Below are 24,876 nucleotides of genomic sequence, written 5' to 3' on the forward strand. Positions count from 1 at the left end.
CAGCAGCTATGTGGGGCATGCAATGAGCACATTCACTCCTTAGGTGCTGTTTGCCCGATTTAGCAATGGTGACCTGCAATATCATTTAAATTAAAACTTATTTATTTAGGAAAGATTCACAAAAGCATTTATGAGCACAGGAAATAGAACTGCAGGGGTGCTGTTTCAAATGCACATAAATGCCTTGTGAATCGCCCCAAAACGTCAAACTCTATGTTAGCACAAACTTCAAAAAAGGCACAATCATTGCTGTTTCTTCTAAGAGTATATGAGTATTCTGTAAATAGTTCATTGTGGTCCCATTTTAGGAGTTTTGGGACAAATTCACTAACACATGTAAGGGTATGTAAAAGAGTACTACGGGAGTACTGCTTTACATACTCTATAATGTCTTCGTGAATTGGCCCTAATGACGGGAATGAATCTTCATACTAAAGCATTCACTGTTGAAATGGCGCAAAATGATAGTCTGTTGCTCTCATTGTAGGTCAGCATCCAACAACATGAACACAATTATGGGCTCGAGTCACAAAGCTTTTGGTGTGAGTAACTGTGACTTACTCTTACAATATGTATGGCTTAGTACTGTAAATTAGGAAAAAGCCAGGGCTCCTTCTTGCAAATTACAACATTTTTGTGAGTCAGGGCCTATGAATGGCGAAAGGAATCTTGCAGGGGTGTGCCCAGAATTCTCAACATTTCTGTACAAATAGGTGCAAATGTTTAAAAATAGAGTTGTCCTAACTTACACACTTATGCATTTCTTGTATTGGACTGGGGGAAGATCTGAGAGAACAAATTGAGAGAAATTCATTCTTTTGGTGTCAATGCTCAATGCAAAGTCCTATCTATGAATCCCTTTATGCTGTGTTTTTTAAACCTGCAGTCTAGTTGTATGCGTCAGATCTGCATGTTTGTAGATTAATCTTTTATCAGTACTATATATATAAAGTTCACTCTAGAGTTCACAGCGAGTGTGCTTATGGAGATCGCACATCTCCCACATCCTCTATTTCAATAAGCAATATCGATATCAGAATCTTCAATTTGCACCAACCATAAAAACCCAAAAGTCTCATTACTAGTCTCCTGATTTTAATTACAATTTGACCACAACCTGAAGGTGTTCCTTGGTTTTTCGTGGTGCCAATTCTATTTCTTCGTATGTCAGGAAAGATTTGGGTAACCAAAACATTGTAGAAAGTAAATTACCTCACGATTCTACCTTCCTGTACATTGTTACCCATTGCTAGGCTCCCAAACTTGTTAACAGGCACTCTGCAATAAACTATCACTCACAACTGTAGGAGATTTAAGGAAAAAAAACTCCAGATATATTCATCTGAATAAATAAATATTGTAATAGATAATATACTTTACTAGTTTGTGGTATTTTGCCACTCTTTAGCATTGCATAAAGTATGGATCATCTGAATTTTACACAATTCATTTTTAGAAAAATGTGTAGTAGTCCCTCAGCTCGGGTGAGTAAAAGAGTTAATCCTGGAGAAGAGTGTAGTGCTGAGAATGTATGAACCTGACAAAGCACATGATCGTATATATAATATGCAGAGACGGGTATCAAAAACGGAGGTTCTTAGTTAACTCTGGAGGAAATGACATTAGGAATTAATACATATACTTGGCCATGCTTTGGACTGATGCTCATCCAAAAATGGAGGCAGACTCAACCAGACTTTGTGGGATTGGGTCATTGTTTGCGTTGGATCGTTTTTGGGAAGACTTTAGTGACTCTTCTTTAGAAAGTCCTCCAAAATGTTAATGTTCCTTATGAAAAAAGATTACCATTTATACATCACTTTTCATTCAACAGCTACTTCACATTGTAACACTCAACAGCCTTTAGGGGATTAGATGGTAGATGACAGAGAATTCTAAGTTCAAAGCTGTGGGGTGGTCTGAACCAAGATTTCAAAGACAGAACCAAACTACCTAGACTTAAGAGAACTCTTAAAAACTGAACTATTCGGAAACGTTTTTCACTAGACCAAATAATAGTTGCTAAAGAGGGAAGACTTTGTTGTAGGAGTCATTCTGTGGGAACGAACAGACTGGTGCTACTTTTAAGCCCTGGGCCTTTATTTGTAAAAGACTCTACGGCACCTGTGAGGTAACAGGCAGCTTTATATGCACATTCTATACACGTACAATTTCGAAATCGATATGGTCAACGAATAATATTAATTTTATGACCATCAGTCCACATGTGTGGAAAGAGATGCTAAAAATGTTTTTATATTGTGCTATTTCTAAGGAAAAGATTTGTTACCGTTGTGTGATTACATGTTACTCAGTTTACCAACCTCAGCAGGCTGAGGCGGTCATTCCAACCGCGCCGGGCGGCGGTCGCCGCCCGCCATGCGGTTACTGCCGAATGACCGCACCGCGGTCAGAAGACCGCGGCGGCCATTCTGGCTTTCCCGCTGGGCCGGCGGGCGACCGCCAAAAGGCCGCCCGCCGGCCTAGCGGGAAAGACCCAGCAACGATGAAGCCAGCTCCGAATGGAGCCGGCGGAGTTGCTGGTGTGCGACGGGTGCAGTGGCACCCGTCGCGATTTTCAGTGTCGGCAAAGCAGACACTAAAAATCATTATGGGGCCCTGTTAGGGGGCCCCACGACACCCGTTCCCGCCATCCTGTTCCTGGCGGTAACAACCGCCAGGAACAGGGTGGCGGGAAGGGGGTCGGAATCCCCTTGCAGCGCCGCCATGGAGGATTCCCTGGGCCAGGGGAAAACCGGCGGGAAACCGCTGGTTCCCCTTTTCTGACCGCGGCTTTACCGCCGCGGTCAGAATGGCCCGGGAAGCACCGCCAGCCTGTTGACGGTGCTTCCGCGGTCGTTGGCCCTGGCGGTCAGTGACCGCCAGGGTCAGAATGACCCCCTGAATGGCGAAGTAAGCCTTGTTAAGGTTTAAACCTGTGACCTGAAGTTCATGTCTTATGTCAGCAGAAAATATTTCCCCTCTTTATCAGTTGCTGATGCTCTTCTCTGTTTACACCACATGCAGCCTTTTCTAACCCATACCTTCTTTTAAGTGTAGTTTGTTCTCAAAAAGTCGTGCCACCTCTTCATTTACTGCTTTTGGAAAACTCATGTTGCCTATGTTTGTGTCGCTATGCCAGAGAACTATCAATACTTTGGAATAGTGCCACACACCAATAGTTTACTAGTTCCCATTAAGAACACTTGGTTAGCCAGCTTGGAACACCGAAGACGAGTAACATGCCCAATCAATTGGTAGATTTTTGGCTACTTGCTAATGGGACATATAAAGTTTTTGTTCACCCCCTTGAACATAATCATTTTGTCTGGGAATTTTTCCAGGCCTGAGAGAAGCATTTACCAGGCCTGGACCACACATATATTTGGACCTGCATCTGCGACCATGTTTCGGATGGATAAATGTACTTGAAAAAGCTAAAATGGTCCTGGAACCAGAGAATGTTCACTACAGAAGCATGGCAATAAGTGGGCTCTCTACACTGTCTTTGCCATTTTGAGTCACTGCATCAGCACAAACATCCACATCTCCTAAAGCACTTATCTCAAATGCCACTTTAGAGCTTTTCAAAGCTGTGACACCAGGAATATGCCTGTGCCTAGCCAGAGAATCCCCATACCAGTTGCATCAGCCAATTAGACAACATACAATCATGGTTTGGCACTATCAAGCCAAAGCCCATCTCGAATTTTAACTCACTCCGCCTCTGATGTTGCCAAGGTGGGCAGTGCATTGTGACCTAATCTACTGGACCCACTGTCGCTTTCTCTCATTTGAGCCCCATTATTTGTCTCCATTCAACCAAAGGTTCAATAAATTAGAATTGAAGCTGTGATCCACAGTAGTAATTGCATGCACTTTGCCAGGAAAAGTTTTATGATGTCTTTACAGGTGTAAAATAGGTGTTTTTGATTGTAAATTTCCATTTAAGGACTAAAAGAGTTTGTGAATTGGGTCCTAAATATAATCTTAAATTATGCATTCATGTTTTCATGTAGAATTTGGTTACTACATGCAAAGATACACACCAAATGGAAACAGTTGTGCAGTATGAAACTTTAAGTGCTATTCATCTTTATTTTCAGGTTTTCTCACTCAGTCTATGGATCTATAATAAATCTATTTTACTGCATAGTGGAACCTCATCCAAACAAAGGCTCGGGCTACATTCCTGAATTTCCTACAAACATTAAGATCAATAATAGATTTGGTGTCAGTTCAAATTTAAATATCTGTTCTGAACAATATTTAATTTTGATTTTCAAAATGTTCATAACAACAATGCTAAACCTTCAAGGCACATTAATGAGAGGTCTAAAAATGTAATCTATTAACCAAAGCACCAAAAAGACAATAGTTGTGCTTTTGACATGCTAACAGGTATGACAGCCTTTGTGCATGCCTGTGTATGCATGTATTAAGCCATTAAATCCAGATCTATTGAATTTTTGCTTGCTTGTTTATTAGTATCATGGTTATAGGATAGCTGGAGGGGGGGGGGTGAGAGCATCGAACAAACATTCTGGGCTGATCTAAAACATGATGAATATCATCCGTGTAATGACTGAAGTAGACTCACCCTAATGAGTGAGCTAATGGATAAAGGGGCTGACCCAAAGCCTTTCGTGAATATTGCTTGTTCTAATTTTCTTTGTTGAATTGCTATGAGCTCTGGCAGGCTGCTACATTTGTCTTTAGTCAGACCTTAAAAGGGAGAGAAATTAATGTCTGGGCTATCTCTCATCCAATATGAGGTACAAAGATGAGTAATGTTATGGATGCATTCTTATTTTTTCCTTATTATTAATTATCATTAATTTTCATTATTTAATTAAATAAAATAATGTTCATTATTCATAGTAACCATTGCTTGTCTCTTTAAAGGCTGCTAGTATAGTCTCAGCTCAGCTCAGATTGAAATTGCTCCTGCATTTTATGTTTATTCACAGTTTGACATTTCTACCTAGACCATATCCTCACTTTGCTCACTTTGTGAACCGTATACTACCTCTATGTGATTAGTAACAATTATTTGTAATCACTAACAGCATGGAGTTTCAGATACATAGAAACACCCAGTAACCTCTATGAAAACTGCATATGTGAAAGTAGTATGGGAGTTGCGTCCTATGGAGAAGAACTTATATCACTGATTGTTATTGTTTTGCAGAAATGTTCTCACTCCTAATTATGGCCTAAATGTTTATCATACATCTTTTAATAATGGATCTTAGAGGATGATAAGTTGATTGGTTTTTATGATAGTCATAATGTTTTTGAAATTTAAAAGTGTATAAAATGCCATGGTTCTAATAAATATGAATTTTAATAGCCCACCAATAATGTATAAACACATAATATGTTTGAAAACTAAACAAGTTTAAAGAGCAAAGATCACAGTGTATTGCATATAATCACTGTAATCTTATTGATAACTAACTAGGAAGGGTGATGGGTTGTAAAACGAAAACAGGAAAAAATAAGTAGTGCACTTGATGTGTGCAAAAAAAATATCTAAACTAAGTTCTAGATATAAGTAATTAATATGTTTAAAAAACGTGTCTACAGTGTTTGAAAGTGTCTAAGGGCCAGATGTAGCAAATGTTTTTTCCCATTCTGTGTCAATGGGAAAATGTGTTCGTACATATGGCTCTAGTATTGTTTCTAGTGTTCAGTAGAGCCTTTCCCAAGGTGGATTGGCTTGGGCCTGAGTTCAGCATAGATGATAGCTGGAATTGCAGAATCTGCATCCCACTCTCAAGTGGGATTTTGTAAACAAGAATGCCTTGAGACCCTGGGTCAGAAGAAAGTCTTGAAAAGTTTGTTCTCCATATGTGGGCGTTTTATTTGTTGGGGTACATCCTTTAGCAGTATTGTGTATGGTGCATGCGTCTCATGATATTCAAGGATGATCTACTTTAAGAATACCACTGAATTGCATGTTCTTTCGTGTTTGCTTATACATTTTTCTGCTTACAGCGAAAGAATGTACAAGTGGTTATTTCTTGTGAAAGTACTACACACATATATTTCTGTGTGGTTGCACTGCAAGTCTTTTGCATCTATTTATAATAAAAGGTACACTGTATCTTCAAGTGCTGTTTGAATAGTTTAACTCCATCTCAAAATTACTCCCAAGTGAGCGATTGTATTCAGATTTCTGAAATTTAAAGATACGTGATTCAAATTGAGAAATAAAATCAAGCTATGATAAATGAGTAATTATTTCGTTGTTTTTCAATTAATGTCCACTTTACATTTCACATTGTATGTTTTGAAAACAGCATTGTTATTCAAGTGACGCCACTTTCCCAAAGCAAAGTAAAACAATGCTTATTGTTTTACACATCAGATCAAACAAGAAGAGGATGATAACTGACAAGAATCTACTGTTTGTGTGTGTGTATATATATATATATATATATATATTTCACATGTCGAAATACTTCAGAGGCTTTTCTAATTTTCTAAAGTTAGACTAGTCTTTATAATGGTTCTTCTTTACTTTCCATTGAGCTTATTGTCATAACTGTTTATTACCATGCTCATTGTATCAGGATGTTGCATTATTTTGCTTTTTAGATTATTGTGGCTACTACTGTAAAGAACAGATCATGTCTTCTGGGATAAATGTGTTGTCAATTAAAAACGTCAGTGCATTACATTCAGTTTTACAAAATGGGTAAGTCAAACTCATTAGCAGGCAACATTTAAAAAAAGGTAAAATACCAAATACTTCTATTTGTCATTGGCCATATTGGTCAACTCACAAATTATAAGGTAGTTTTGTAACTGTGGTTTTCGGAGTCACAGAGGTATGAGGAATGCTTGATCGCTACAACATATCCATGACTTTGCCCACTGCTATCACAAACCATTAAATGTTTTAATAAGTTAATAATGCCCCAATTAATGTCAGTGTACTTGTCTAATAATTAGAGTAAGAGTAACCTGTAAGCCGTCTGTAAAGAGCACACACTCAGTCCTAACTTACTTCCAAATTGGATAATGATTATCACAATAAAACTCAGCAAAAAGAGGGTTGGTTTCATGGAGAAGAAATGCAGGTCATGCCATATTCCTAAAAACAGAGGTTGGTGCTTTAACTAGCTACTGTTGAGCTTACTATGTATAAATTGAGACCTGAAATTTTAGCTGTCACATTATTAAACACTTTGAAATTGATAGGGTTCACATAAAATGTACTGGCTGGCTAGTAAGATAGTCCAATTTCTGTTCCATCCAGTTATTTGTCACTTGAATGACTTGCTCTTCCTGAGCTCTGCGTAGAGCACCACAACATGAAGAAGTTATCATAAAGATAATGAGAGAAATGGTAAATGTGTTATCACAGTTTTACATTTGTTAAATCCAAATGGATTCTATAAAACTTTGGGTGTTTTAGATAAAAAATAATTATTATATGCAATTTAAATCGTGGTGGTTCAGCCTTTTCTTTTTTTGCGCTGGGCACGTGTAAACCACAATTGGTGCTGAGTGCATGTACAGAAACCTAAGCATATAAGTATAGGCCAAGTGATAATGCCTATATTTGTTGTGGTAGAGCATTTTTCTGACTAATTTATGATCAAAACAGTCACATCTATTTTAAGTTGTGCTGCAAAACTATTTATTGACATATAAATCTTGATGCAAAAGCTTTCACTTGTAGCACCTTCTGATCACCCCACACTATTAAACTGTACCATGAATTCCTCCACATTATGTTTCATTCTTATCTTCAAAAATGTCACATTTATTACCTTATCTTTATTGGGCAAATTTACAACAAATGTGGCTTTTTTTTCAGATACATTTGTGATGAATTTCTAATTGAAATTAAATACCCCAAATGGTGTACAACACTTACATTTTGCATGTGGTGACACCCAGATACAAATAATGAAGGACTATTTAATGGATGGTGCATTTATTTAAAGCACAATAAAGTTGGAAGATTTAGTCAACAGGCAGGCTGGATGAACAAGAACAACTCAAACCAAGAGGCACAGCCTACCCTCCAGTGCTTTGAGGTGCGATAAGGGACTAGCCTTAGGAACCAGAGATGTTGACAGGGAGTCCCACATGCATTCATTTGGAGTTGAGTACAATGAACAACATATACTTTGATTACACGCAATCTTTTTCTTAGTGATACAGGCTTATCGTTGAAAGCCAAGGTATTCTTATGGCTTTAACAAAACATTTTCTTTTGTAAATAAATTGGTGCTACATAAAATACTTTAAAATAGACAGCAAACATTGAACTAAAGGCTCTTTTGTGAACACATTATAGACCTAACAATAGGCTTTATATGATGCTTGCACTGGAACTCAAGGCAACCAGAAGTGGATCCTCTAGGTAGCAACAGTAAAAGTGTCAGTATGAGTAGCAATGGACATTGGGGAGATAAACAAATTCTTACAGAAAGAAGTAGAAAACGTTAGCAGGTGAGTGCAAGTGTGGGTGCACAGTCAGAAATTGGGGCTAGACATGGTAAAAATCAATGAGTTGAGGTGACATGCAACATTTATAAATTTGTTAGAGGTCAGTCTTTTTCTAGGACTAAAATCAAACATGTAAAAAAGAGACTGCACTGATTCAACATATTCTTCATATTCTCTTTTCAGTGGTCACTTAATTAAATCTATTGTATTTTTGTTCATAGAAACCATCTCAGATTTCCCCTGGAGCAACTGATACAATTATAAGTGTAGGCTTAAAATAGCTGATATGTTCAAAGCAGCAGTAATAGATAATGTTAATTGAATATTTGTGAGATAAAGCTGTTGACAGTAATTACCGAGACAGACAAATCTACTGGAAACAGCTAAGCTCTAGTGCTTGCAGACATCTTTTCATGACTTGATCATTTTGTACATCTGTTTAGGGGTCTTGCTTTTAAGGGTTGGAGGAGCCTGCCAGTCTTCTTTTAAGAAGACGGGCTAATTCTATCAATACTTACTAATAAGATATCTAACATTACAATACAACCCCGTAAAAAAGGTTGTTTTTAAAAAAAGGGGTGGCCTGGTTCCTGCCAAATTCAAGAAAACAGAGATTACTGCATAAACTAGTTACTTTTGAACCAGATGTCCATCAAATTAAATCTGAGAAACAACCTCCCACAGTAATTCATACTTTCAAATGGATATGATTTATAAAACAATATGTTTTATATTGAATTGTGGTGTAGCCTCATCTCACATCCAGTTCGTTGTCATTTGAAAGGCATGTTCTATGTGATCTCTCGGTAGAGCACTATATGGTGAAGGAGTAATCATAGAGGTAATAAAGACTGCGGAATGTGTTATTGCTGTCTTACAATCTTTAATCTTTAAAGAAATATGCTAATTTTGCTTACATTCTTTAAATCCAAATGGACCGCATTACACTCTGGGTATCAGGTCTAATGTATGTATTACAGACGTTTCAATATGTGATGGACTTGTTTGGCATTTTTCAGCTTATAGGACGAGGGGGAAGTGGTGCTGTGAATATGTTGACTACATTGAGGGAGCAATTAAAACATAGTACATCTTAGTCAAACGTGTCAAAATCTGGTCCATGTCTATTATGTACACTTTATCATGACAGACAAATGTATTTATATTTTTCAGGGCAGAGTTCACTACTTAGGTTGAAGGACCAGTATAAAAAAGTTACGTGAATGCATAAATAAGAATATGAAATGCATGAGCTGGGAATTTGGGCACTTCCAGTGGGCTCTGACTGGATTACCCGTTTACCAAAGTATGACAGAAACAGACAAAGACAATTAGTTGATGCTAACAGTAAAAAAGTTGTTCCTATTCATGCACAGCCAATCAGACACACCCCATGTATTGTCTAGTCCATCATTTAATTTTCAAGAGGCCTACCATAGATAAGAATGACACTAAGAGAGGAGGTGCTCTACTTTAAACCCTTGTTCAAGTAGTACTTAACACAGTCAGAGCTTGCAAAGATCTTACTTTCCAGCTTGTATGTACAGTGGGCCATAGGATGCTGCATGATTTCAGAAATAGAAATGTACAAAGGAAAAATGGCATCTACGGAATTCATACTTATATAAAGTATATAAAAAAATGATTTGAATGTATTTCACTATCAAAACCCTGGAGCCAAAGCAATGTTTTAGGTTTTACGCATAGAAAGAGAAGCATGGAATGCCACCTTAGGTGAAGCTTGATTATCAAAAATGGAAAACACCATGTCCTGGTACTTTAATTGTTGTGGGTGATCTGATATATAGAAAAAGAGGAAAGAGTAAGACTTGTTTGTTCTGAGCACGTACAAATATGAATCCAACACTGTTTTGTGCCTTTGAATAGGCAAATGTACTTCATAATTCAATTTCACGATCGGCAAAGAACATTATCTTTTACATTGAATAATATTTACATATACGGTCTTTTCTGTTACTAAACGTCCACAACATGCATAGGCCTCAGACCCCGGAATCCTTTGTACTAGAAGTTTGAATGATACTCAACTTCCGAATATTGTACCGCATTGACATACCCTTAACACAACTAGCTAAGACAGTCCCCCATGAGCCCTAACACAAAACAAGGAAAATAGCCCTGATTAAATAGTAAAAGACAGCCATATCCTAGGTGAACTGAGCCCCCCAAACCCATGTTCTCTCTCGCCACTGCACCTGCTGCACTAATCTTTGCTACATCACTGCTTAACCTCTTCCCATGGTTATTTTTTTGTTGTTGCTTAGACTACTCAACCCTACTGAACTGGTTTGGGATCGCAAAATGAAATGAGGTGGAAATGATGGAACTTGGTGGAAAATTCTTAACTGCAGTTGATGGGTTTACCACGCAAAATATTTTTATTGTTCCAAAGGAATAAAATGTGCAACAATGTAAAAGAACCAATGCTTTGAAACGATGACATACGCAGCTGCACCAACTCATAGATATAAAGCAAAAATCCTCAACATAATGTAGAAACAAAGGGAACATGTTGGCAGAAATCACTGAACAAATGTAATCTGACAAATCAGGGAATGTCATGGAAAAGGCAAACATAATTGATGATTCACCGTCAGTGGTTCCCATGCCAACCATGACAAACAACTTGAATAATTGTAATTTCAGGCACATACACTTGCAAAAAAGGCATGTTATTTAATAGAATGGTGTTCAATTGCAAATGAGTCCTGAGTCTTTGACTCTATCTCATCTCTCTGCAGATCTATGTACACTCAACTTGCTAGGCAGGCACATTGAAGCAATCCTACTTAGATCAAAAAACACAGGTGATAAACAATGCAAAAAATCGTGCAAGTGAAAGATTACCAATTATTATTACATTTTAATGTGTGTGTGTTAGAGGGAGAGAGAAACAAAGTGTGTGTGTGCGTGTGAGAGAGACAGAGAGAGAAAGAGAGAGAGAGAGAGGGAGAGAGAGATTTGCCAATCTTACTTTAATCGCTCTTAAAGAGAAATGGCATTGCCTGATATTAGCATCTGAAGAAGGCCTATTTACGCATATAGAAGTGATACAAGGGCCCGAAACCTAAAGCACGTGCATTTACAATGCAAAAGATTGACGTTCATGTCAAATGTTGAATAAGTGAAATAGATCAACGGAGAGCAATACATGGTTAATACTTTAACTGTCTACATTGTATTCAGTCTGCGCTATACATGGGCAAGGAATACTAGAACAAATACTTTCACGTGTATCTTGGTTTATTATCATTATGTTCACTGCCGCGATTAGGACTGAAAATGACATATTTAATTATCATCGAGTTTTATAGCGCCTATAATTGTAGTCATGTGGCCACCTTCAGAGAACTCATTCGGCCAGAGAAAGGTGTGTCCCTAGACTCTGGTTCATTGAGACAATGTAAATCCTCCTGCAATCATTAGAAGATATTTTATAATCTTGGTTAGAAATGTGGTTTAATCGCATTCAGCGAGGTTGTTTGCTCCTTTTATTTATCGTAAAAAGGGAAACAATGAAATATGATGGCATGGAAGTAGTTTTGCTTTCAATGTCTAGCGCAGGGCTCTATAAGCCATCACTGCTATACACTGACAAATAGACATGCAAGCTTTATATGGTATTACCTCTGTAGAGAAGAGAAGATGGTATAGATCTCCGTTATAAAATGGAAGGGGACCGATGGGTCAGGGAATTCGGAGATTCACCCCAACTAATGATCAGAGTACACATTATGAGTGGCATACACACTGGTGCAGGAGATGGGATTTCATATCTCATTTGCCTGTCAGAGCTGGATGCTACACAGGGCCCTATAAGGATGGCACACCATCAATGAGCATCGGGTATCAATGGGCGCACAAAGATGAATAATGCAGTAAAGTGTGCGCTCTTCCCACATCAAGACACAGTCGCTGTTATGTTCAGATGTTTAGACTTGGATGTTGCACCGCGATGTATTAATTTATGCATAAGCAATCCTCTTGGAAACCAAAGACCCAGCTGTGGTTTTAAATAATTAGGGTGGTAGGTCTAAATTTTCTCATTCTTCGTGTTATTGGTGCCACCACATTATGAAGAGCCTACTGAGATAGAAAGACTGGTACTATGAACATTTTATTCAAGCACAGTTTGGGCCAGGCAGGAATCAATAGTGGGGGATAGATTTCATGGATTAATGATTTTAAGTCTCTAAATTCACTGATACACAGAAAAGATGTTGTTTTTAGTGGGTCAATTTTGTACTCCTGTGTAATACGAGAGTGGCAGCAGATTGGTGGTAAGGCACATCTGGGTGGCAGAGAACTCTAGAAATCTTTGTTCATTCATTCATGCATTCATTCCTTTAGATGGCTCTCATACTATAGCAATATAGTACACTGCTGGAGGTTTTATGGGCCTTTCAAGGTCCTCAGTTATACCCTTAAACTGCACGCAAGAGTCTCTAACAAGAGAGACAGCTTTTAACAACCGATATAGCCTGATGCAGAACACTATAATGATATTAAAACACTCCTCTCCCTGAGGGTAGAATAATATAAACAACAAGAGAAGAACCAGAAAGAAAAGCATTGAATTATTAGAGCAGAAGTGCCATATTAGCCATAGTTAATCCCTGTGAAACGATTGTCTTATAAGGAACTTTGACCTTCCATTAATCTGTTTATGGTATAAGCAATGCTGTGCTGAAGCTGACTGCAGAATTATTAGTGAGCTGGTTCAGTGACCCCAAAAGGCATATGGCGCATTTGCCCCATCAATTGCCTTTATTTTAGCCAATTTAATGTAAATTGCTATAACTTTTGTAAAATAGATGATTAACAATATGATTATGTAAAAAGGATTTGGAAAGTAAGCTGATATTTTGAAACCTGTGCATGGCTGGAAGACAACCCTGCTGAAAAATTCAAGGTGTGTGTAGCCTCGCCCACAATTGGTAGGAGGACTTGCTCCCTGGCTCATCATTCATGAGTGCTATGCTGTGACTTGCAAATGTTTTTTGGGCCATAGGCAAGGCCACTGGAATATGTGATTGTGCGGCTGCAGCATTTTAGGCATAATTATAGATATGCCACACTTGCCACATAATGCATCATTTGTCGCATAATCTGCAGATTTTAGGAAAAATTTGTTTCTAGCTCACAGGGTTCAAAAGTTACTAATAATGCAGTAATGTGTTGTTGGGCAGTAGAGGGCCCTTTGCAAAGCAAGACTAGTCATCTTTCTGTTGCTTACTGCTATATTTAGGTGTAAAACTGGTACTAATGAGTTACAACCAATGCTCATACAGCGTTACCAAGTTTAAAAATGACAAAATAATGAAGTAATACTATTATGAGATGTGCTGCACTATGCTGCATAGTTTGCGCTTTCTTGCTGTATGTTTTCCTCAACCTCGACACATAATTGTGCCTTCTCCATCTGCATAATTCCAGTAGCCATGGGCACATGATAGTTACTACCCAGAGGGATTCGGAGTTAAAAAGGGAGATTGACGAAGAGACCAGTCACTAAAGGTACTTTACAAACGTTGTCACTAAAAACTCTAAATTAATGGATTGTTTAGGGACAACTGTGCTATTACCAGAGATCTTGTTATCCACTAATATCAAGCCAGAAGATGACTCTATTGTCAGAAGCAGAACAGTTCAGTAGGATGCTTGTCTGCCGCAGTGGTCAGGTCAGGTACTTGGGACCCTGCAATGCCGATTTACACCTTTAGATCAATAAAAGGGGAGCCTTTTAGAGGGTGATATTAACAACCACTGCCAAAACCCAAGAGAACATCCAGTTCGTAAAGGATTGACATAGCAGATAAAAATTATTAAATATCTTATTAAAAAAATATATTAAATATCTTATTAAAAATTGAGGTTTTACTTTACGCCTCCATATCAGCTCCTAGTAACAGCCTTCAAGAAAAATCAATGAGGCTGCAGATCTTGCCAATTCATAGCTCGGGGAGAAAAAATGTTGCAGCAACACTAACTCTCAACCTCCCACAGGTTATGAACAACCAGCAAGCTAGACTCCATAAACTGAGAGTGGCATGCATTTCATAAGCTTTTATAGTCATATATCTTACATGTGTATGTACACAAGTTTTGGGGTTCCGTTAGAAGAGTGACACTTAGGGAGTCTCAGATTGAGAACGGTTGTTGTTGATTCATCTTTGTCATGAACATTTGATTAGATTATTTCATTTTTAAAGGTTGGGATTAAATTAATATTAATTGATATTAAGGATGTCTTCTTCACCGCCATCAGTTTCAATGAGAAATCAGGGAAATACTCAAATCAGGTGGATTCCACTCTGTTCAATGACAATCCTTATTTGTAATTCACTGTGATTTGGGAATATTGTACTAAATTTGATAGACAATAGTACATTCAGAATCACAAAGAATCTCTCAAGTTGTTGATCTTATTTTAAGGCAATTTGGTGAGAAATGGAAACCTCCCTGACCATTCTCGACAGCTCCCCAAAGAGGAATAAAAAATGAATGTTTAGACTCTCCTGTTCTTTTCACTTCCATCCATTTCACCGCAAAATAGCCTGAGGGAGATTGTGGGAGGTAGTATGGCTAAAGACAACAAAGACAAAAGTGAATCTTTGGCAGCAGTAGCCGTTTTGCAATACTGTGGTGGATGAAGTGGGTTAGTCATTGCATAGGGAGTGAGTTCAAGGGCAGCACTTGTGTTGTTGGGGATGTCACCATGCGTTTGCTGCACCACTTCGGGAGTAAATGTCATCTTTGGGGTGGCTCTGATCTAGGGAGGGATGCTACTGACCAGCCCTCCTCTGATTGGTGCCTCGTGTTACTTTGTTGTAAATGACAAAACTACACCTCTGGGTGATCTAGTCTAATTATGAAATCAGCATATTAGCTAATGTTCCTCTTGTTCTTAGACTTGTAGCAAAAGGCCTGCTATTCGTTTGCTTATAAAAATGTAAACTGCAATTCTTAAGGGGATTATTGCCAGGGAGTGTCTTCAAGTACCAATTGGAGTAAGAAGCACGGCTATATTGAACATGGAAGACAATGTGTGATTACTGATGATGGCAAATCTGAACCTTAAAGGTATATATGTCAGCCTGAGCATAACACAATCCTGAAAAAATTAAGAGCTCAAACGCTAAGTAGTTGGATTCCTGCTTGCTGCACACAGACACAATGAGTCTAGGGTACGACTTTTGGACAAGGATGGAAATTTGTGCTAGTTCTAAAATTTGCGGAATACCTTGCAGGGTGGAAAGTGTGTACAGTCATGTGGGCACTTCATGGTTCTCACTGTTTTAACCTGTGACATTATGGACACTACTTCTGACATCTGATCTCATTTATCTGTAAAAGGACATGGGAATCCTTGCGTTTTGCACACCTTTCGATATTTCATAAATTTGACCCTTAGGCGTGTCCGTTGTTTTGTGTTACCATGGCAACAGCTTCATACTGTGAAGCAGGGTGATTTTCAACGGTCTGCTTTGAACAACACCTTGAAGAGGCCATTTTTCACAAATAATGTAAAAAAAGGAGGTCGATGTTGACGTGTACCCCGTAAATGTCGGACTCTTCCAAATAGGTGTGGCCAGTGTTGTGGAAGCCAACACCAGTGGGTGGACGGATTTTACAGTGCAGTGCAGATGGCATTGGACTCTCTGGGGGGATTTACAGAGTCTAATTCTCAACCGTGTGCGAAAACACGCAGGCTTTTGTGGCAGAATAATCTGGTATTTTATAGTGCTTGCGCTTGGCTCTTGTGTTTTAACTGCACTCCGTTCACATCAAACCCTTAGTAAACATCATTCAGCAAGAAACCAGTGCGGGCTTTCTGCCCATGCAGATGCGACATCACTCTTGTCTGATGAAGCCCGGTGTGTCAGTCTACACTGGTAATAACCGCTCGAGGCACATGCTAGACGGCGTTAAATGTTTTAATTGTTCATTTTTAAATAAATCATGTTGCAAGAGTGTGGAGGCATGGCGGCGGAGGCTGCGTGGAGCATGCCCTCGGAGCTCAGGCCAAAAGAGTACATTCCGCAGACAGACGAATCGGGGTCCCTTGGGATGTGTGTACCTGACGCATTACACATTAGCGCAAGCAATCATTCTGTGCTTGGTGGGCGCCTCCCTCATCCCGGGCTCTCCATTGGTCCCTTTGCATACAAGAGACGGGTATACTTCAGGGAACTCTGGTTATAACGTCCTCTGATCCAATCATTGCCCGCCTCTACTCAACATATCTGCTGTCCGTAGGCCTGCATCTCAACCAAACTGGTCGGTACCTATTCATATCAGCACTTAGGAAGAACCTTCGAGAGGGGATATTGCAGAAACAGTTGGCTAAGGGAGCATTGAGATGTGGATATTTTAAAGGGAGGGGCAAGAGATGGTGGAATAATGTCAACGTTATTGATTAAGGAAAAAATATCTTCGCCCATTTGAATGGGAAGTGTGTCCTCGCACAGTTGTAACTCCCCAACACAACATTGAGGGCGGGGATAAATCTGCAATAAATTAACGTGGATGAGGCCAGCCCCAAATCTAGAGGCTGGGCGTCAACGCAGTCACAAGTACAGAAAGCAGGCAGGGTGGAAACGCTAATATAACAGCGGGTCAGGGGGCCTTGGTGACAGCCAAACACCAATTCATTGTTTTCTGAAAATTCTTTTCAAAGCAGTTTTTTCTGAAGAAAAAAAATGCTGCAGTTGATTAATAATAGTTGGCAGGGGAAGGGCTAAGCAATTCCTGAAAGGCAGTGCAGAAAACGTCCACCTTCACTGTGTATTGCTCTGCACCGATTATCCTCCAATGCATTCGACTTGATAATGCACAAGAAGGTATGAAGCTGATGCCGTTTGACCTTGCAATAATGATTATTTTGAGACGTTATTTGCTTTTGATTTACAGAGGGGGCAAATTGAACGTGGACGACGAGTTTGTATAAATGGCTACTTTCAAGTCTATTTTTAGACCTGCATATTTGTGTTCGCAGTTTCTAGAGGCGTAAGGACACGTGTCCGAAAAACATTTGGTACCACAGCTCAAACTGTTGAACTGTTACCAACAGAGCCCTCAAACACTTCAGAAGCTGCAAATAAAGTGCGATACAGAGTGTGAGCGCACTCTCCATGGTCCTGATTGTGTTATTTTGCTCAAGTTGCGTGCGCTCAAAATGCAGACAACCAATGATTGCCCAGGCCATACCTCTTTGAGAGCAGAGAACAGGACCAAACTGAGCATTCACCGGATTTACTCTACGTGCGGCTTTTTGGTACCTGACGTGTCATTACTATGTTCGGACGTCCAGAAAATAAATTAACACGAAGCTCCGCTGGTAAGGTTGTGTGCTAGGCAGGTGTCATACATGTGATAATATTAATATGGATGACATGCTGATTTGCAGCGCTGTTTTCCTATGCTGATTCTACGTCACTCTCTTTGTGGAAAAATGTGTCGCTCCGATGCACGGTGGGAGTGCTCGTCTGAAGGTGCACATCAAGCATTCAGAGCGCGAATGCTCACCTTGATCTGCCAGCTTTTGCCTCGAGACGTGTGAGCAGAGAGTTGGGGCGCCTTCTGCGATCAGCAGGGCTGCAGAGCTCGATAAATAATCATGGGGAGAATCCTAGCCACGCTTCTTCGAGTCTGCCCACTCAAAGCCGCAACAAGAGCAACTCTGGGAGCAATGGAACACCAGCCCAATGAGCCCCCTACCGTGTCTCAGACCTGTGTGTGAACTAAAGAATTACAGTCAACATACAAATAAAAAACACTTCTTTTCATAGGCAATCTGGTGCAATTCAGAAGTCTATCTTTTACTGTAGTTGTTGTTCAAAGCAGCCCTCTTGTGTATACACGCAGGGGTGTGTGCATTGTTTTTGGAGACGTGTTTGGCAACAAACAGTTGGGTTAGCTACACATACACGGTGTTGTTCCTACAACGTGTGTATTAGTGGTGCATAACGTGTCTGGGTATCATTTTAGATCTCGGGCCCAGAGAACACTTTACAGAGATACACAGTGAGAATTATCGTGTGGTTTCATGTGGGAACACTCTGGTTCAATATGCACTTTCACAGAAGCATTACGCATAGGGATTGTAATAAGCAAACCCGAGCCACAGGGCACTGAGATTTCATGGCTTTTAGTCCTAAAGGCTCCTACCTGGATGATGGACATCCGGTTGGTTGTGGTCTCTGTGGGGTTGGTGGGTGGGCCCGTGAAGCTGGTGTGGCAGTGCCCCTGAGGGACAGTCAAGTTGTTGGAGTTGGGCTTCAGGTACATGACCTCTGACCTCGGGGAGCTCAGGGGAAGCCTGGTCTGGTAGTCAAAGTACATTGGGGAGGTCGCCAGCGAGGGGCTGCTGACCACGTTCATGACGTTCATGGCGTTCCTCTCCTCGCCCTCGCTGGGCACCAGCATGATGTCGTTCTTGTTGATCTTTTTTTTCTTGCCCTTGCCCAGCTGCGGGTGGCTGTACTCGGCGATCCGGCAGTTGTAGGTGCGGATCTCCTTGTTCTCCCGCTTGCACTTGACTGCGATGGTGATCATGGCGGCCAGGAGGATTATGGAGATGGTGCTGAGGGTGACAATGAGGGGCAGAGACATGTCCCAGTGCTGCTGCTCGCCATTCACCCGAGGTTTGCCGTGGGGCATGGTAGGCCCTACAGAGGCCTTGACTATAAGCTTGGCCTTGGTGGACAAAGTGGGCTTCCCGTGGTCTGTCACCTCCACTACCAGTTCCACAACGGGCGCCACCTCTTCCCAGTAGGGGTTCAAAGTCCTGATGTCGCCTGTGTCGGGGTCTATCTCGAAGAGGTGCTCCTCGTTGCCCTCCACGATCTCGTAAGTGAGCCGGCTGCTTTCTCCGAAGTCCTTGTCGGTGGCCCGCACCGTGCCCACCGTGTAGCCCACACCCACGTTCCTGGGCACGTCCAGCACGGCCGTGTCGTTGAGCAGGGCGGGCAGCACGATGATGGGTGCGTTGTCGTTCAGGTCCAGCACGATGACCCGCACTGTGGCGTTGCTCTCTAGGTGCGGGGAGCCCGAGTCCTTGGCAAGCACCCTGAATTCGAAGTATTTGGTGAGCTCGTAGTTGAAGGAGCGCACAGCGTAGATGGCCCCATTAGTGGGGTTGACCGACACGTAGGTGTTTATGGAGGCGTCACCCACCTGCGAGGGGAGAATGGAGTAGGAGACGGTGCCGTTGAGGCCCTGGTCGGGGTCCTCGGCCATGACTGATCCTAGGTACTCTCCGGGAATGTTGTTTTCGGGCACCTGCAGCACGGAGGAGGCGCGGTTGAAGCGGGGAGGATTGTCATTTTCGTCCAGGATACGCACCAGGAAGGAGCGGCTGGTGTTGAGCGGGGGGCTGCCCATGTCCCGGGCCACGATGGTCACGTTGTACTCGTCCTGCGTCTCACGGTCCAGCGGGCGCTCGGTGACCACAGTGTAGAAGTTATCGTAGTTCTCCTCCAAGCGGAAGGGCGCACCTCCCACCACCCGGCACTGCAGCTGCCCGTTCTTGCCTGAGTCGCGGTCGGTGACCCGCACCAGGGCGATCACCGTCCCGGGGGGCGCCGCCTCACTCAGTGCCCCCTGGCGCACAGACACGAAGCCGATAGCTGGAGGGTTGTCATTGCGATCTCCCACCCTCACCGTGACCTTGCAGTGCGCTGGCACCGGGTTGGGCCCCTGGTCCCGCGCCTGCACGTCCATCTCCAGAAGCGGGCTCTCCTCATAGTCCAAAGGTGCCCGCAGCGTGATGATGCCAGTGCGGGGGTCGATGGCGAAGAGTTCCCGCACTCGCTCGGCCGTGGAGCCACTGAACGAGTAGACCACCTCCCCGTTGGCGCCCTCATCTGCGTCCGTGGCGTTCAGGTCTATGACCGTGCGCCCGGCCGGGGTGTTCTCTGGGATCTCCACCGTGTACGCGGATGCGCCGAAGACCGGGCTGTTGTCGTTGGAGTCGGTGACCCGCACGTTGATGAGCAGCGAGGCGGAGCGTGGAGGGTCCCCGCCGTCCTGGGCGCCTAGAAGCAGCGTGTGGCGCTCGTGCTCCTCTCGGTCCAACGCCCGCTGCACCACCAGCTCCGGGAACTTGCTACCGTCGCCACGGGACTTGACGTCCAACGCGAAGGCCCCGTGCTCGTTTCCAGTCAAGGTGTAGGTACTCAGGCCGTTGTCGCCAGCATCAGGGTCGTGTGCCCCAGTGAGTGGGAAGCGGGTGCCCGGGGAAGCGTTCTCGGAGATGTCCAAGTCCATCTGCTCGGCCGGGAAGGAGGGCGCGTTGTCGTTCAAGTCCTGCACCTCCACCTTGACCATGCAGATCTCCCGCTCGTTGGCAAAGACCTCGAGGGAGAGCTGGCACCGGGCGTTGCGACGGCATAGCGCCTCGCGGTCCAGGCGCTGCTTGGTGTAGAGCAGTCCGCTCTCCGGGTCCACGTCCAGCAGGTGCGGCGCCGAGTTCTCCAGCACCCTGAAGCTCTGCTTGCGGCCTCCGGGAGAGCCCCCCGGGCCGCCCCCAAGCCGTGCATCCCTGCCTATGTTGCCGATCACAGTGCCCGCCTCTCGCTCCTCCGGCACAGAATAATTTAAGTTCTTCAGAGACAGGGCGGGTGCCCAAAGTAGCAGGGACAGGAGGCAGACGGACAGGTACATCCCCAGGACTGGGCAGCTGGGGGGACTCGGAAACGACAAGGCTGTCCCTTGCGCTCGGCTTCTTTTCTTTTGGTTCTTCCTTTCAACCACTGTTGGATATTGTCAGTTCTGTTCACCTTATTCCAGATGTCTTTTTCCACCCACCTGCCCCTCCTTTGGCGACTACCCCTTCTTATCAACCCGTTGCGCTGCTTTAACTCCGGTAAGAGCCTCTCTCTCCCTTTGCAAAACCCCGTTCACTTTCTTCTCGACAACTATTCCTTTTTTTCCCAGTGGTTCCCTTCATTAACGGTGCTTTCAATGCGCTTTCCACATTCCCCCTATATCTTCTTCTTTCTTATCCCCGACACTCCTTTCTCGACCCCTTCAATCTCTTCTCCCTCTTCCCTCACCTTTCACCATCCCTTTTTCTTCCCGACGATCCTCTGTCTCCCTCACTTCCCCGTCAGGCGCGGTGCCTCCCCCTTTTTTCCCTTCCTCAAGCTCCGGAACCTGTTGATTTAAAGCCCTGCAAGACAGATGTGCAGCCGGTAGACCAAAGCAAAACAGTGCTGGCGGGCATCAGGTTCTGCAACCAGTCCTCGGAAAATACCGCCATCCACTGCAGGGCGTCATGCTCCTTGGAAAACCAATAAAATATAGCGAGAAACAGACTGGCTCCCAGGGTTAACGTTCACAGGCGCACGGCCGACCAGGGGCGACGGTGTCTGCAGGGCGAGGTGCGGGCAAAAGGGGGGCTAATATCAGTGTTATCGTCCATGATCCGACTGAAGGGGGGCGAAGGAAGGGCCCAGCTCTCTGCTCCGGTGAGACGTGGCGCTCGCAGCGAGAGATGCCGCTTTTTCAGGGAGTGTTTGCTGCATTTAGAGATCTAATCTCGCCCGGCTGGCTGCGGAGCACCGCTGCGTTCCATGATCGCCACCACGGGCAGTTTCTATTCCACGCTTCTCTCCCGGACTTCTCAAGTGGTTGTGCAAAAAGGGGGTTGTTCCGGAATTACTACGTTGAGGGGATCCAATGAGGAGAAAATGCTGCAATGATGAAAGGAGTGACGGTGATTTATGCTAGCGGAACACTGTTGTGGGTCCCTCAAAAGGTAGTTTCATGTTTTTTAGCGTTGGGGTAAAAAGGAAAAGTCAATTCACGTCTGGCACAACTAAAAAATAGGGAATGAGAGAGGCAAAAGGGGATATCCAGTGCAAAAACGGCGCCAGTCACCGTGAATATTGGGGAGAGGAGGAAGCAGCTTTCTTCCTATTCACGGTGTCTTCTCTTTCCAGCGCCTCTGCAGTTCTCCTCATCTGAAGCGATCAGGTCGGTCATAAAAAAACTGTGACAAGTCGTTCAATCGAATCAAATCAATGGGTCTGAAAAACACCAATCAGTTCTGCGGTGTGATGCGCTCGCAGTCTGTGGCTAAGGAGCCTCCTTGTCACCCAGCGGGGAGGGGCGAAGCCACATCCAGTGGCTTCCTCCTCGGTGGGCTTTCGTTCACGCACAGATGGGCTGGGTGTTTGAGGCTCTTCCTCTTAGCAGCCGGAGAGAAAGGGGGCAAGAGACTGGCTCAGAATGCAGATGTTCCGAGTAGTGAGAGTCAGACCGATGAAGACAGAGCCCGTTCACTCCTGGGGCAGACAGGGCACACCTCTTCCTTTTAACGGTCCGTGGCTGAGACGCCTCACAGAACAAACACAGCCTCCGGTCCGGCTGCTCAACAAGACGATGATGATGATGACAGAGCTTCGCTGGCTGGTCCCCACTTAGTCCAATTCAAAGGCGGTACGAAGGATGCACTAGACGTGATCTGCAGGCAGATTGTGCTCCCGGCTGTTGCAGCCTGTAATTTGATCCACACATGCATGCCACGAATCTAGCTACAGACAGGTTTTCGTCTCTTTGGATATGTTTCCACTTACATCCAATATCGTCCGCTTCTTTTAAATAATGATTAAACAGGGGATTGAACGGTGAAGACAACACAGTTTTTCCTTTCAGTTTCAGACAGTCTTCTGTAATTTATTTCCTTTTCTCCCGCGCATGCTGTAAAGTCCATGAAGGGGTGCCGGTTGGTTTGCGGTGGCTGCAGTCTCTTTTGTGCTGGCTGTGTGGGCAGGCGATGGAGTAGGTCAGTGCGGATGGAGGTGCGGGGGATGCCTCGGGACTCAACACTTGTGGCTCTGCAGCTCGATGCCCCGCTCCCCCGCAGCCCTCCTGCGCCTCTCGCCGACTGACTTGCCGCACCTCCGAGCCTTCGCTTAAACATTGATCCTGCACCCTGGTAGCCAATCCGCTCCCGGGGCTGGACCTGCCCCCATCCGGGCCGCCAATGGCGGCCGGGGGCGGGCCCACGGTGCCGGTGAGGGGCTACTGCCGCTGCTCGGTTGGGGGGGAGAAGGGACGCTGCACCTGCTGCCCCCTCCGTCTGTCACAGGGCGAGGGGGCGGGGCCAAGAATTTGAAAATCACAGATTTTGAAAAATGCCCTGGATACGGCGTCTGATGCGGACGTAACCTGGACTCCACCGGGAGCAGCTGGTGCTGACCCTCCCGGGGGACTGGTGGTCTGCAGGCTGCGGAGAGACGCGGTGCCTGCAGCTCAGGCTGGCAGAGCCCCCGTGCCGGGAGAAGGTGGGTGGGCTGTCAGAGCCTTTAGAGGGGCGCTCCCACCTGGTACCCGCATGCATTTCTGCCAATGTCGGGTGCAGGGAGATGCATTAATGATGATGTGACTCGGTGGATGGGTTACTGGTGGTGCGTGCGCTGCGGGACACTCCATATAGCAACACTTCCCAGCAAACAGCTTTTACTCGCTATATCCTATCATCTCCCCATTACACTATCGAAACTGCTATTTTACATTGTTTCCTTCTTCTCCAATTAACAGATCATTCTCTCTCCATTTGCCCATAGTGAGACCTACCTCCCTGCTCCCTTCTTCCCCCCACCCCTCCTCATCTAATTCTTCTTGCTCAATCACACTCCCAGCACCTATTCCCGCTTACATCTGCTTACCTTCACTTCTCTCAGCTACTCTTTTCTAGTCAAACTGTTTTTATTTCTTCTCCCGAAAACTACTGTTTCTACCGCTTTACATCCCTCCCGAGGTTTCCTGTCCACCCTTTTCTCCCTCAAATCCCCAATCACTCCCCTCTCTCCCAAAAACATTTTATCCCTATCTCCCTTTTTATCCCATCCCAATTTCTCTCCTCTTCCCCCGTCCAACATCCTCAATATTCTGTTTATCACCATTAGCCCTCTTTTCCTATTTTGTTTTCTTTCGATCATTTGAAAGTGCCATAGTTGTTTTTATTCCTTTGTCTCAATTTTCACCTTTCATTCCTCTATATCCAGATGTTTACACTCTCCATCATACTCACTCTTTTTCCATTCTGGCCCCCGTCTCCTCTCCTCCCGCCAGGCACCCCACCTCTCTAACCTGAAAGCCCGCCTAACGGGCTTCGTGGCCGTCATCCCGGACCCCGCCCTTCACGCTGTTTACAACCCAACGAGACTAGACGTCGCATAAAGTGAAAGAAAGCGCGAAGTAGGTGGCGCGTAAAGTGGCCTCTCTCCTCATTAAGCTTTCTATCACTGTGACCAGAGCTCGTTCTACGCCTTGTGACGGGGACGCACACTGTGCCTTCCAAGTGCTGTGAAGGAGTCACTTCTCCTAGAAACAGCACCACACTCAGAGCGTACTGCACACACGTTCGCGCAAACC

General features: G+C 43.8%; 1 protein-coding gene across 6 annotated transcripts in view; it reads right to left on the reverse strand.

The window, feature by feature from the left end:
• Positions 1 to 23,385, reverse strand: part of PCDH17 (protocadherin 17) — a 184,093-nt gene extending 160,708 nt beyond the window's left edge. For 4 of the 6 annotated variants that reach the window (XM_069205307.1, XM_069205312.1, XM_069205311.1 and 1 more), the window contains exon 1: positions 18,661 to 23,379. In XM_069205307.1, the coding sequence (XP_069061408.1) occupies positions 18,661 to 21,156 (2,496 nt within the window). In that variant the 5' untranslated portion in view covers positions 21,157 to 23,379. Of the gene's footprint in view, positions 1 to 18,660 lie in introns of all 6 variants that reach the window. The other 2 variants (XM_069205306.1, XM_069205308.1) reach the window with 1 other exon arrangement.
• Between the last annotated feature and the right edge of the window lie 1,491 nt (positions 23,386 to 24,876).

This window comes from Pleurodeles waltl, chromosome 8, assembly GCF_031143425.1.
Source record: "Pleurodeles waltl isolate 20211129_DDA chromosome 8, aPleWal1.hap1.20221129, whole genome shotgun sequence".
NCBI lineage: Eukaryota > Metazoa > Chordata > Amphibia > Caudata > Salamandridae > Pleurodeles > Pleurodeles waltl.